We start from the raw sequence: 13,387 nt of genomic DNA on the forward strand, positions 1-13,387 counted from the left end.
TAACAGTCCTATCGGCTAGAATTATGCAAGGATGTCAATGTCTCATAAAGTGCCTATACAATAAACAAGATTACAAGTTCAACAAGGATTGGATAGCTAATATCGCACGCAGGCGAATCTGGTCGGCTTCCTCCATTTCTTTGATGTCGTCATCGGCAGCACCCTCCACAGGCTTGAGTTTTTTCTTCATGGCCAAAGCTTTGCGAGCCTGGATATCTATTTCTTGCTGAAGGGCTTTGATAGCATTGGGTAGCTGGCTGGCTTCTTGTTGAGCATGAGTTAAGGCTGCATTGACTTCTTTCAATTCAGCCAATAGAGCCATCTTCCTTGCCGATAAATCCAAGATTTTCTGCTCAAGTTCAGCACCCGAAGTCTGCAAGTTGCCGATGCCCTTGTGCTTCTCATCGGCAATTTGTTTCAGTTGTAGCATCTCTTCTTTGAGTTGAGCCTGAGCTGCTCTATCAGCAATACGTTGAGCAGCCTGTTGATATTGTAGTTGGCGGCTTTCTAAATGGGCTGCTGAGAAGAGTACTTCTTCAACATCGGCAGGGACCTGGCCACGGATTGTTTTGAAAATTGCCTTTGCGGGGTCCGAATCATCTACCAGTTGGGCAGTATCCTGCTGTAGCAAGTTCAGGAGAGTTTCCAACTTGGACTTAGTTTCTGTCGATATTGTTCCCAGTGCAAGGGAAGAACTTGTTTCCTCTCCATCATCGTCAGAGACGTCAATAGCAAAGGAGAATAGGCTGTTTGGGGAGTCTTGTTCCTAAGGAAAAGAAAAGGAGGTCGGTTAAGGATAAGTATGAGTATTGTAAATCAGCTAGGTTAATCGGTTTACCTGTTTCAAGGCAATTTCCTATGCTTGACTGGAGGAAGCAACCTGGAGTATGCCGTGTGGGGGATCGGCTGAGCTTGCCGATGGGATGTCCTCTGTGACTTCATCGGTGGTTGGCTCTTGAGGTATGATGACCGATGACATTGGGGCAGATGTAGGGATCGGCATAGACCTTTGTCGTTTTGGCTGTGCCTCAGCATCTGTTAAAGCTTTGCGCTTTGCTTGGGCATCGGCAACGATTGGCTGGGGGGCATCGGCACTTGTTGGTTGTGAAGCTTGGACGTCTGGTACGCTTGCCGATGTACCCAATTGTTGCTGCAAAACTAGCGTAAGGTATGGTATTTAACAGATAAAATGTAAAGTCAAGAGGATACCTCTGAAGGTTCGTCAAAAGAAGTAGTGCTTGATATCGGAGGAATTGCCGATGACGATCCAGCAGCAGCTCTTACCCCCTGATAATTAATGTTAATACAGTTTGTGATCGGCATAAGTAGAAATAAACAAGGTTGTTACCTTGAATGCCTTGACCAAGGTTGTAGCAGCAGCCGATGGAGTGACCCTGGCTGTAGCCAATTTGGACTTGGAGGTGATGGTCTTGGTACGGATCTTCTGGTGAGTCAAAGCGGTTAAGGTGGGAGCGTTGTAGCCGATCGGTAATATCGGGGAAACAGGCCGAAGATCGAAGGGTTTCCCACTTTTGCTCATAGTTGGTGCTGGGTTGTTAACCTGTCACGAGAGAGTTAGTTACCGATATATGAAAGGAGAAAGCGGAAGGGAGCTAAAAGGAACTTACTGCGTCATCAGGAATGGCGTATTCAGGGTCGATCATGTGCCGATATGTGTGAACAGATGTTGCAAATAGTTGTTCCCTCCACTCTTGCCACCATTGCTTATATGACTCGGTGATGAAAGATACTGGCGTCCAGGTGGATATATCAACATCTGTAGTATCGGCATCGGGGGAGAGTTGTACTACCTTGTTCCAATCTGTTCCGCAGGTGATTGTTTCCCTGGGTTTGATCACATCGGCAAAGCAAAGTTTGATTGGCAGTTGCCCAAAAGCCAATTGACGGGATACTGCCGATGGGTTGTAAAATTCATACGTGATGTTGGTGTTTTTCCCGCTACCAAATGTATTTACTAGAATTACCCTGGGAGTAATGATGGCCATCATGAGTTCCTTATCCTGATTCAGAGTGTCATCGGCAAAGTTAAAAAGAAGGGGGAATCTATTTTCTTCGTCAATATAAGGTACCCAGGCCCTACGATCATGAGAAAGACCATTGTAGAGGCTTTGGAAGAATCTGCCGATCTGGTCTTCATTGGCCTCTGTTCCAGGAAGGACAATTATGGCTTCACCAAAATTGAGGGATGAGCGTGTTGCCGATTCATCGTCCCCAAGCACATGGTCTTCAGCGATTTCTCGTGGGAATTGTTGGGCAAAAAAGTCCCATTGCAAACATTTGTGCATATGGGCATTCAGCCACATGTTGATAAACCACCACGGGCCTCCTAGGTTGCCGATGGGTTCACCAAGCAAAAGTTTCTGAGACACTTGATGAAGAAGATGATAAGTGGAGCTCAGAAGGTATCGGCCAAGAGGAAACCTTACACCATTAGCCAAAAGTTCAGCTGCGGGGAGGAAGGCGTTGGTTGGTCCTACTGATCGACCACAGAAGATAAATTTTTCTAACCACATATTCAAGAATGTGGCATGTTCCCTCTGGTTAAGTGTCCCAGTCTTCTGGTATTCTTGAATGTATCCCGTCCAACCGCCGATGTTGCGGGTATTCACCCTATATTCAGATTTTCTACCATAAATGGAGCCTTCATCGGCAGTTGAAATATCCAAGCCAGTGAGCATGTGGACATCGGCAAGTGTGGGAGTAGCTGGGCCATGTCCAAACATAAAAGTGTTTATTGTGTCTGACCAGAAGTAAGCAGCTGCAATCATCATTGATTCATTCTTCTGCATATCGGCAATAGATAGCCTAATGCATTGGTCTAACTTCCGTTCTGCCCAGTATACTTGCATCGATCTATTAACCCTCAAGTACCAATCTTTCCACCCTTTGGTGGTTTTGGGCCAAGATCGGAATGTGTCTTTCCATAAATTCAGAGAGAAATTTTGGGCTCTAAAGGGGATTCTGTTAACCTCTGCATTAATCAGATCGATTGGATCTGGGTTGTCCATTGGTCCTAGGCATTGGACATGCGGCTGATCGGTTGGAATAACTAATTTGTTGCGCAGTTCCTAAGTTTAAAGGATCCGGAGAACAAAAGAAAGGAAAAATCACCAACTGTATGGATTTGCAAAAACTAGGGGAATCAAAGTAAAAGGTAATGGAAGTGGAGCGAACCGTAGGGACGTCGAAGTTGATTGCCATTATCTTGAGGAAGATGGGGGCACGAGCCGGAGACTTGAGGTGAACGCTGGAGAAGAGTTCTTGTTGGTTGAGGTCGCGCAGTTGTTCGTCGGAGTCGCCGCCGGAAAGAGAAAATGTCAAAGATTGGAGTCTGAGGGTAAAAGGCGAGTGTTCCGGAGGAATCTATTTATAAGCCGCTTGGAGTAGGGGTATTTTGGACTTATCTCTATACAACGCGCATGTAGGTCGAAGTGGTTCAGATGGATATGGTAACTGTTCGCACGATAATCAGGGGATTATACAGATGGGTTGATGGCAAGTAATCATGACTTGGAAGAGATATCGGTACAGGATATTTTAATTCTGAAAATGACAGCATTATCATGTTAGGATCTTGCCGATGGGTTATTGTTTCGGTATCTTAACTATAATCAAGGCAAGAATGGTTGGTGATTGTGCGATATTTACTGAAGTGCGTGAATCAGGATTAGATTTGATTGGATTTGATAACAGATCAAGTTTTGGATTGGAGAATGAGTTACGGTAATCGGGCGAAGGCAAGCGTTATCTGGAGTAAATTTCGGAGCATTAATGGTTTTATACTCTGAAATTGGGGGGCATGTGTTGACACCATTTTTTGCACGTGTCAAAATGATCGGAGTGGACTAATCGGCAAGGGGAAAGTTACTGTATACTCTGATAGCCGATGAAGGCCAGCTTGTAAAGATGGTTGCCGATAGCTGGTGGTGGTCGATGGAAAGGTTGATTTAGACTCAGGCGTTGCCGATGAGGTTGGAGGTGTTATTGTCGATGCCGATGAAGGGAGGCTTGAAGACTACTGCTGATGAAACAGGGAGTATGCCGATGAAGGAAGACTTGAAGACTACTGCCGATGAAGCAGGGAGTATGCCGATGGGAAGGAGGACGGTGAGATTTCCATCGTAATTGAGGCGGACAGGGAAATAGATAGGAGTTGATTTCCTTTTCTATATTTGTTAGAGTATGATTCATGTAAGAGTCACGTGTTTCCTTAGATATGGGCTTGGTGTCCTAGTTGTGTTTGGTTATGTCTCTTTAGATCAGGGTATAAATATGGAGTGAGGGGCAATGTAATGAAGATATATCAATCAATATCAAAACCAATTTTTACTCCTATTTGCATCTACTTACTTTTCGGCGACTTCGTCAATTTGTATACTTTTTTCTTTTTACAAGTTCTCATTGATTCGGCGAGCTGCATCGCTTCAGTGCGACCTTCGGCGATTCTCGAGTTCCACGTGAGTACCTCTTGGCCATGACTTCCGGGCGTATCGCTGTTGTCAGGACCAAAGTGCTCGTATCTTCATCCTTGTCGATTAATAGGTCAAATCGACTGGCACGCTTTGGATATCGATTCGGGTATTAGCCCTTTGTGTTTGTAGATCCACTTTTGCATCAACAGGCGTTTTTGCTCACCAGCATGATTAGAGTTTTTTCACCCGCACCCCGAGGTTTATAGCCTTAACAACGGAAAGGATCGGAATGCATTGACCTTTTTTTACAAAAAGGGAGAAGAGCTAAAAATATGTTTGGCCATAACGAAATTTAAGAGCTTGTCCACTTATTACAAGTTCGCCGCCTGGCTTATCTACCTAATGAATTTCTTAGAGGGATGATCTCATCCTCTATCTCAGTAGGTAAGTCTTGTGCTAGAGGGGCCACCTCCTTCTCGATGTCGTCCAGCTCGACGTCGGTGTAGACAGGCGCGAGAACCATCACAGGTAAGTCATATGCAAGAGGGGCCACCTCCTTCTTGATGTCGTCCAGCTCGGTGTTGGTGTAGACAGGCGCGAGAACCATCATAGGTAACGAGGGATATAGAGCTAAAAATGCTCCTATGGTCCATTTAGGCCTAGGAGTTCGAAGGTTGGCCCTCCGATGGGTTCACAGACGCTTCGGGGCGCCCTTAGAGAGAGGGGTGGAAAGGGATAGGCCCACTAGCGGCTAGTACCTGGGCGCATGAATGTCGTGGGCATCCTGACCCACGTTTGAGTCTTGGTTGGTTTGCAGTCCATGATTTTTCCTCGAAGAAAGGCAACGAGCCCTTGGGACTGGTCGAACGGACCTGATAACTATATGGATTGGCCACTGAGAATGTAGAGTCGGTCACCAGCTGACCCATGTCAGACCCCCACGAATGGGAAGCTGGGGCCCCACTTAGACTCGCCCGTTAACAGCTCACCGAGCACCATGTTTCATCCATTGAGGAAAAATGTGGCACAGCTCAGCCCCTCCATTCTATCGAAAAAATGCTTGAGGGATGACGATCACAAAGACGAGCCGACCCTTGACCGGACCCCTGCTATGCGTGGGGGCTCAAGGGAAGTTGGACTTGCAAGGAGACTGAATGCGCGGTCATAGGACGATGGCTCGGAGCCTAGGGAGGGGTACAAACAAAAACTAAGAATAATGTTTCTGAAACCAAAAACGCTTTCTCTTACCAGTTTCGCTATCGTCTCCTCGATCTTTAGTGAAACCTGACCTCGACAACAGTAAGGGGTCGGGCCTCACTCGGGGGCTGATAAGGTTATATATATCCATTCTAAAATAGTCATCGTGCCTAACCCTTTCTCATATTAAAAACCTAGAGGCAAGGTTTGCGGAAACGAACGCTGAGTAAAACTGGTCGGATTGCAAGAAACCTACGCCCCTGCGGCTATGGCACTCTTGCTTACTAGCATGATCAGAGTTTTTTGCCCACACCTTGAGCTCCACAGTCTTAACAACAGGAAGGGTCGGAACGCATTAACCCTTTTTACACATAAAACGGAGAAAGAACAAATTTGTTCAACCAAAACAAATGAACAAGCTTGTTTAAACGAAACAAAAGGGTTGGAACTTGTCCGCTTATTACAAATGCGCCGCCTAACCTATCTGATAAAACTAACCCCTCAGGGGGATGATTTCATCTTCTATCTTGGCAGAAAGGTCATGCGCCAGGGGGGCACCTCCTTCTCAATGTCGTCCAGCTCAGTGTCGGTATAGATGGGCATGAAGCCTTGGCTCATGGTCGCCAGATCGATGTTCTCATAATGAGAACGGGCGATCACGAATGATCGATGAACGCCAAAGCGAAGTGCGCCCCTTGCCATATCACGTGCCCAATCCGTGTTTTAGGTGGCATGAACCATGAGCGAGTTTGTCTCCTGTTCTGGGGCCAGCTCGAGCTCGTCGCAGACCAACTAGATGGCGATGCGTAGGTTATCGTGTCCGCCGCTCTCCTTCTGGAAGGTGTCCTTCACCTCGCTAAGCTCCTTCTCTAGGCTGCGGCTCTTCACCACCTTCACCCCGAGCTTATCATCTAGACCTGCCCAAGTCATGTACCGACCATGTCGAAAAGGCTTACCATGGATTCTAGGGAGAAAGACAACAAGGGAAACTGGAGACTTACCATTCATGTCCACCCGAAGCCTACGCAACTCATCGCGCTGCTGGGTCACCTCGGCCTCTAGGCGCCGGACCCCTTTTTGGCGCTGACCGACCTCCACGGTGAGCCTGAAGGACATGCCCTCAGCTACAACCTTCAGGTCCCTCTCCCCCTGAAGCTCATCCTTGAGGTGGTTGATCTGCTGCTGAGCGTCGGCACGCTCTTAGCGAGCCAGGTCAATCCCCATGCGGAGCTCTATGGCCTAGAGCAAATTGTCCTGCTCCTTCCATAGCCACTCGACCTCCATGGTGTCCGTGCATAGCCTCTTGATCAGGGCCGTGAGTTTCTCCTCGACCTCATGGGTGTTGTCGTGAGTGTCCTTCTCCCTGACTTGGAGGTCGGCCACCTCCCGGGCAGTAGGGGCAAGCTCAACCACCTCCTGATGGGCGACAGCGAGCTGTGCAACCAACCGCTCACTCTGCCACATCTCCTTAGCAAGGAACTGGGACTTCTCCCGACTATGGGCCATAAGGATATGTGAAGAAGACAAGACTTAGAGGCGCGGAAAGAGAACATGAGGGTCAGAAGCATGGTCATATCATACCTGGCCAATCAGGGTGACAATGTCACGGATCAAGCTCAGCCTGGTAGTCAGGGCACGAACCGCATCCCCAACCTCTATGTGGACACTCTCCCATTCCCTCTCCTCTGCTGCTTCATCTAGGGTAGCCACCCGGACCAGAGCTTGGGACGTCCTCGTGCCGACCTCAAGAGGTGTCGACCTCTCTTGCGGCGGTAGCTCCTCCAGAGCAGCTCCTCTAGTGAAAGAGGGGGAGGGTGATGTGGACACGGAGGCCTACCCTATAGCCACATCCACAAAGGATGCCTCGAGTGCGCCCTCGTTCTATCCACACCGCCGTGGACATGGCCACCTGCACGGACCATGGCTCTAGCATGCCACCTTCACCTATGACGTCGAGGACATGACCGGCCATGTCGCGCCCACCATGGGTGCCCCAGACGCGGCCTCCTCTACCTGCTTTCCCATGGACGCAGCCATCGGCTGTGCCTCCCCGGTTGACACCGTAGCCGCCCCAACGCCACTCACGCTCACCACTGGCGCGACGCCATCCAGCTCCTGGCGCATTTACCAGAGGAGGATCTTTCTTGGAGCGAGCCATAGGAGAGTCCCACGTCCTCTGACACTGCAAGGGACATGGCAGTCAGTTCATGGCAAAAATTCATTAAGACAAAAGGACAAAAAAACTCTTGACTCACCGTGATGCCATCATGCGAGGACATTTTGGGGCCAGCTTGCTTGATCTTGGCTGCTCCTCATCAGCACGTTGTTGGTTCGAGCCCTCCCTCAGCTCAGAGGGCTCGAACGAATCAGAACGGCCATCTCCCGCTGACTCTGGAGGCACCGCCGAGGGCTCGGATGGAGTGGGGTGACCTGTTTCTGTCGGCTGTGGGGCCACCGTTGAAGGCCCAGACAAGGCGAGGTGGCCTGATTGCACCAGTTTTGAGGCCGCCGTCAAAGGTCTGGATGGGGCGAGGCGGGGCGGTTTGATTCTGTTGACTCTGGGGGTGCGTCCACCACCTCCTGCCCCATGGCATGCCGCAGGAAGGGCCTCGCCTGTGATGAAGGCGGGTCCCCATCCTCGGCAACCAGATCATCCCACAGGATGGGTGACCCAGAGCTGTCATCCTCGTCCTCCTCCTCTTCTTCCAAGTCTTCTTTCGACGAACCTTGACGCCGCATCCTCGCTGGAGCTTCGCTCACTATTTTGACTGATGTTTCTTCTCCTCGTCGTCCTTCTTCTTCTTCCTTTATTCATCCACGGCATGGTTCACCGCCCTCATGGCCACGTGCTCTGGCAGCGGCGGGACAGAGTCCTGGAAGACTAACCCTACTGGCAGCTCGATGAAGCCCACGTCCGACCGCATCACGGGATGCCCTAGGATCAGGTACACGGCGTTGGCCTCCCCCGTGGCCTGCTTAATGCGCTGGCGACCTCGCTGTCGCGGAGCAACCCTTGGGTGAGCGTCGTCCCGGGCGTCATCCCGTACAACTGGAGGATGCGTGCCATCAGCGATGCCACCCTCCTTGCATGATACCCCCTGATGACGCCAGCCCCGGGGAGGCCATGGGTCTTCAGGAATGCGATGGCCTCAAGGTGGTCGCGCATCCTCTTCTTCTCCATGACGGCTGGCTCCCACGGCCATGACGGCGGTACCTCTTTGACCAGGCGCTCGGAGAAGACCAGCAAGGGAGCGGTAGGGTCATTCTTCAGGTAGAACCAATGCGAGTGCCACCCCTTGTTGGATCTAGAGAGCTAGCAGGGCATGTACTCGGTCGCCCGCTGCCCCTGGATGTGGATGCCCGCGCATCCCATCAGTACCGGGGTCTCCCGGCCTCTCTCCTTCTTCTTGATCAAGGAGATGGAGAAGAAATATCTCCACAGCTCGAAGTGGGGCTCGATCCCTAGGTACCCCTCGCATATCACGATGAAGGCCGCAATGTGCTGGATCCCATTGGGGTTCAAGTGCTGCAGCTCGATCTGATAGTGGTGCAACAAACCCTAGAAGAATGGGTGGGGAGGAACCATGAGTCCGCGCTCATGGAAGGGCATGAAGGAGACGATGTAGCCGTCAGGCGGCGCCGGCGCATCCTCACGGCCGGGCACAAGCCACTCCTCTGCATAGGTCCTCCTATGGAGAAGACCACACTTGACGAGGCCCTCCATGCACGCATGGGAAACATCAGAGTGGTACCATGAATCCATGGAGGACAGAGGCAGCTATGGAGAAGCAAAGGTGGCGACGGAGAAGCAGAAGCTATAGATCTAGGGCTCCAACAGTGGATTAGCAAGCACGGCAGATCCGAACGGCAGTGGTGGAGAAATGGAGAAGGTAAGGTTGTGCTTTTGGTGTGCTGAAACATGAAGGGGGAGGCTGCTACTTATTGGATGGAGCGGGGTGAGAAGGCAAACCATCCACCTAGGTTCACGCGCCTGCTGCGCCACATCACGTTACCTCCCTCTGAAGATCGTGTGCACGCTATCTCTGGCCGCGCCCTCAAAGGACACACCGGATGACGGTTCGCTCGGTCGATGGACCAAGAACCATCATAGGTAAGGAGGGATACAGAGCTAAAAACGCTCCTATGGCCAACCATTGAACTCCTTAAAGTGAACCCGAAGCGGCTGTGAAGCCGGCGGTGGGCCAACCTTTGAAAATGCCGACGGGTTCACAGTCGCTCTGGGGCACCCTTAGAACGAGGGCTAGAAAGGGATGGGCCCACTAGCATCCAGTACCTAGGTGCACGAGTGCCATAGGCATCCCGGCCAATGTTCGAGTCTAGGTCGGTTCCTAGTCCATAGTTTTTCCTTGAAGAAAAGCAATGAGCCCTTGGGACCGACCGAACGGACCCAAGAACTATATGGATTGGCCACCAAGAGTCTGGAGTCGATCACCAGCTGACCCATGCCGGACCCCCACGAACGGGAAGCTGGGGCCTTACTCGGACTAGCCCGTTAATAGCTCACCAAGTACCATGTTTCGTCCATCGAGGAAAAACATGGCATGGCTCAGCCCCTCCATTTTATCAAAAAAAATGCTTGAGGGATGATGAGCCAACCCATGACCAGACCCCTACTACGCGCGGGGGCTCGAGGGAAGTTGGACTCGCAAGGAGACCGAACACGTGGTCGTAGTATGACGGCAGACCGATCGGATCCTAGGGGACTAGAATCAAGAAAAATCTTTCTGACCTCCTGAATCCTACGGTTACATGCCCCCAAGAAGACCGATCACGACAAAAGGGAATTGCCGTCCTACTAGGACATGCCATGGGCTACAAAAAGAAGGCCAAGGCCCTTAGAGTCCTCCTGTTCAGAAAAGCCTCCAAAGGCTCGGGGGCAACTATCGGGTATCGATATTAGGGATACCCAAAGCAAGGGAGTTAGAGCCTACGCTGACTTCCTCGGATGGCTCGAGACGTATTAAAATGCCTCACCTGGCCCTAAGGTCGCGGGCTCTGTCTCCCCCGACCTCGAGGCCGCGAGCTCTGTCTCGCCCGACGCCTTGGGTGCGGGCTCTGTCTCGCCTGACCCCAAGGATGCGGGCTCCGTCTCACTTGACCTCGAGGCCACGGGCTTCATCTCACCTGACACCAAGGATGTGGGTTCCGTATCCCCTAAGGCCACGAGCTCTGTCTCGCCCGACCTCGAGGCCGCAGACTCCATCTTGCCTGATCTCTAGGACATGGGCTCCGTCTCGCCTGACCCCTTGGGTGCGGTTTCCATCTCGCCCGACCCTAAGGACTTAGTTTTCGTCTCGCCTAAGGTCGCGGGCTCCATCTCACCCAACCTCGAGGACGTGGGTTCCGTCTCGTCCGACAGGGACCCATACCACCGCCAACCACTCTAGGTCCAAGCGTATGGGCCTGGGTCAAAACTCTGATGCCAGGGAAGAGGCTGGCACGCCTTGATGTAACCTGCGGCCATGACAGGCCATACCTAGGGATTCACATCAAGAACAGTGTCGGGCGTGCCGGTGTTGTTCTGCCTAATCCTCGTACGGACGCTGACAGGCATGTCAGCTCACCACAATGTCCGTCGGGACGGAGTGGAACACCATGACCGGTAGATGACGCCTACGCATAGCGCCAGTGACAAACAGGGCCACGACATGGAGCCGTCCCTATTAACATCTACAGGATCGACGGGACCCGCATGAAGAAGAAGGACCCGATAACCCTGGAAGCCTTCTTCTCTATCTCATTCTTCTCCTTTTCCTCCTCTGTAACCCACGCTTTCCCTTCACCTATAAAAGGGGAAGCAGGGTGCCCCATGAAAGGGGATCTGAACAGAAGAGCACGACACAAGCACACGGCTGAGCGACAAGCGAGCTCTCAGCACTCGTTCACTCCTTCGACCAGAGACTTGGGATCCTCTCCCTCCTTCGCCTGTTTGTAACCCCTACTGCAAACCAAGTGCCGGTAACACGAGCAGCAGCGAACTAGACGTAGGGACATTCCGCTCGAACCAGTATAAACCCTTGTGTCCTCCGAGCACACCATCCAAGCCAGACGCGTAAATACAAATTTACTCGTCGATGGTCTGAAACTACTGGAGGTCCAGCATGACCATCTGCGTTCGATGCCACCTATCGGCCACTGGTCACGTTGGTGTTCACGTGATGGCAGCAACCTCCCGCGCCTCCACCGGCTTCCGTGGTTTTACCAGTGTCTACGGCACCGCCGGCTCCCATGCCAGCGCCCATGGCACAGCCGGCGCCACCGCCAGCACCATCTAGCTCAACTATCATCCTAGCTGCCCTTCGCTCCTCCAAAGTGCCAATTGTGCCGGTACCTCCCACCATCAACCAGCATGCTATGCAAACTAGGGGCAAGTCAGGCATAAGTCCACCGCGACAACACTTCAATTTTTCCATGGATTCCACAGATATCAGCTAACTTCCAAAAACATATTGTGGTGCTCTCTCCGATCCGAATTGGAAGCGTGCCATGGAGGAGGAATATGGTGCTCTCATTGCTAATCAAACATGGGACCTTGTGCCACCACCTCCACATGCTAATATTGTTTCAGGCAAATGGCTCTATCGTCACAAGCATAATGCTGTGGCTCTTTGGCTCGATATAAGGCTCATTGGGTCGTGCGAGGATTTTCTCAACAGCATGGTCTTGATTATGATGAAACCTTCAGTTCCATGGTTAAGCCTGCCACCATTCGCATGGTATTGTCGCTCGCTGTTTCTAGTGATTGGCCTATTCATCAATTGGACGTCAAAATGCATTCTTGCATGGCACTCTAAATGAAACTGTTATTGCCAACAACCTCCTGGGTTTGTTGATCTGGCCTGTCCTAATTATGTGTGTAACTCAACAAAGCTCTCTATGTCTTCAAATAGGCCCCGCGAGCTTGGTACACTGGTTCCAGGCGTTCATCACCTCGATTGGTTTTCGGGCTTCTCAATGTGACAAATGCTTTTCATCTACACTCATGGGATGGATGTGGCATATCTTCTGTTATATGTGGATGACATCATATTGACGGCTTCATCCCAACACCTTTTCCAACATATTATTGGCTCCCGGTAGCAAGAATTTCCTATGACTGATCTTGGTGATCTTCATTACTTCTTGGGCATTTCTACACAGCGATCATCCACAGGTTTGTTCGTCTCTCAAGCCAAATATTCTGCTGAAATATTGGGACAAGATGAATATGTCGTCATGCAATCCTTGCCAAACTCCACTTGAGGTTCATTCCAAGTTGTCCGCCCAAGATGGACCACCGGTTGCTGATCCTACTCTATATCGCAGTCTTGCTGGTGCTTTACAACACTTAACACTCACAAGGCCGGATATTGCTCATTCCTGCTTATATATGCATGATCCCTGTGAGTCTCATTTTGCTCTCATCAAACACATTATGCGGTATATCAAAGGCACCATGGATTATGGTCTTACTCTCTCTCGCAGCCGGTCACATGATTTGATCGTCTACTCGGATGTCGATTGGGCAGGCTGCCCGGACACCCGCCGCTCTACTTCTGGTATTGTGTGTTTCTTGGCGATAATCTTATATCGTGGTCATCCAAGCGCCAACACACTGTCTCACAGTCCAGCGCCGAGGCCGAATACAGGGGTGTTGCTAATGTCGTGGTTGAGGCTTGTTGGATTCGTCAACTCTTGGGCGAGCTTCGTAGCCCCTTAACACGTGCTACTCTTGTATATTGTGACAACATCGGTGC

General features: G+C 51.0%; 1 protein-coding gene and 1 long non-coding RNA gene across 2 annotated transcripts; both read right to left on the reverse strand.

Annotated features, from left to right (window-relative positions):
* Positions 1 to 878: 878 nt before the first annotated feature.
* Positions 879 to 1,555, reverse strand: LOC136462601 (uncharacterized). Its single transcript, XR_010760765.1, has 3 exons — positions 1,349 to 1,555; positions 1,210 to 1,287; positions 879 to 1,150 (listed from the first exon to the last, which is right to left on the reverse strand). It is a non-coding gene; the product is annotated as an uncharacterized lncRNA (long non-coding RNA).
* Positions 1,556 to 6,422: 4,867 nt separating this feature from the next.
* LOC136465085 (uncharacterized) lies at positions 6,423 to 7,825 on the reverse strand. Its single transcript, XM_066463965.1, has 4 exons — positions 7,722 to 7,825; positions 6,909 to 7,125; positions 6,632 to 6,812; positions 6,423 to 6,547 (listed from the first exon to the last, which is right to left on the reverse strand). The coding sequence occupies exons 1-4, from the start codon at positions 7,823 to 7,825 to the stop codon at positions 6,423 to 6,425; spliced, it is 627 nt and encodes a 208-aa protein (XP_066320062.1).
* Positions 7,826 to 13,387: the final 5,562 nt, after the last annotated feature.

The sequence above is a fragment of the Miscanthus floridulus genome, chromosome 7, assembly GCF_019320115.1.
Source record: "Miscanthus floridulus cultivar M001 chromosome 7, ASM1932011v1, whole genome shotgun sequence".
NCBI classification, from domain to species: Eukaryota; Viridiplantae; Streptophyta; class Magnoliopsida; order Poales; family Poaceae; genus Miscanthus; species Miscanthus floridulus.

What these genes read in the sequence shown, in the direction of transcription:
- LOC136465085 (XM_066463965.1), bottom strand. Translation starts at nt 7,825, where the DNA reads ATGTCCCTTGCAGTGTCAGAGGACGTGGGACTCTCCTATGGCTCGCTC. An exon ending in TATGCACGGACACCATGGAG is followed by an intron (nt 6,813 to 6,908) that starts GTCGAGTGGCTA and finishes GCCGACGCTCAG; the next exon opens with CAGCAGATCAACCACCTCAA. An exon ending in GCTTCGGGTGGACATGAATG is followed by an intron (nt 6,548 to 6,631) that starts GTAAGTCTCCAG and finishes TGACTTGGGCAG; the next exon opens with GTCTAGATGATAAGCTCGGG.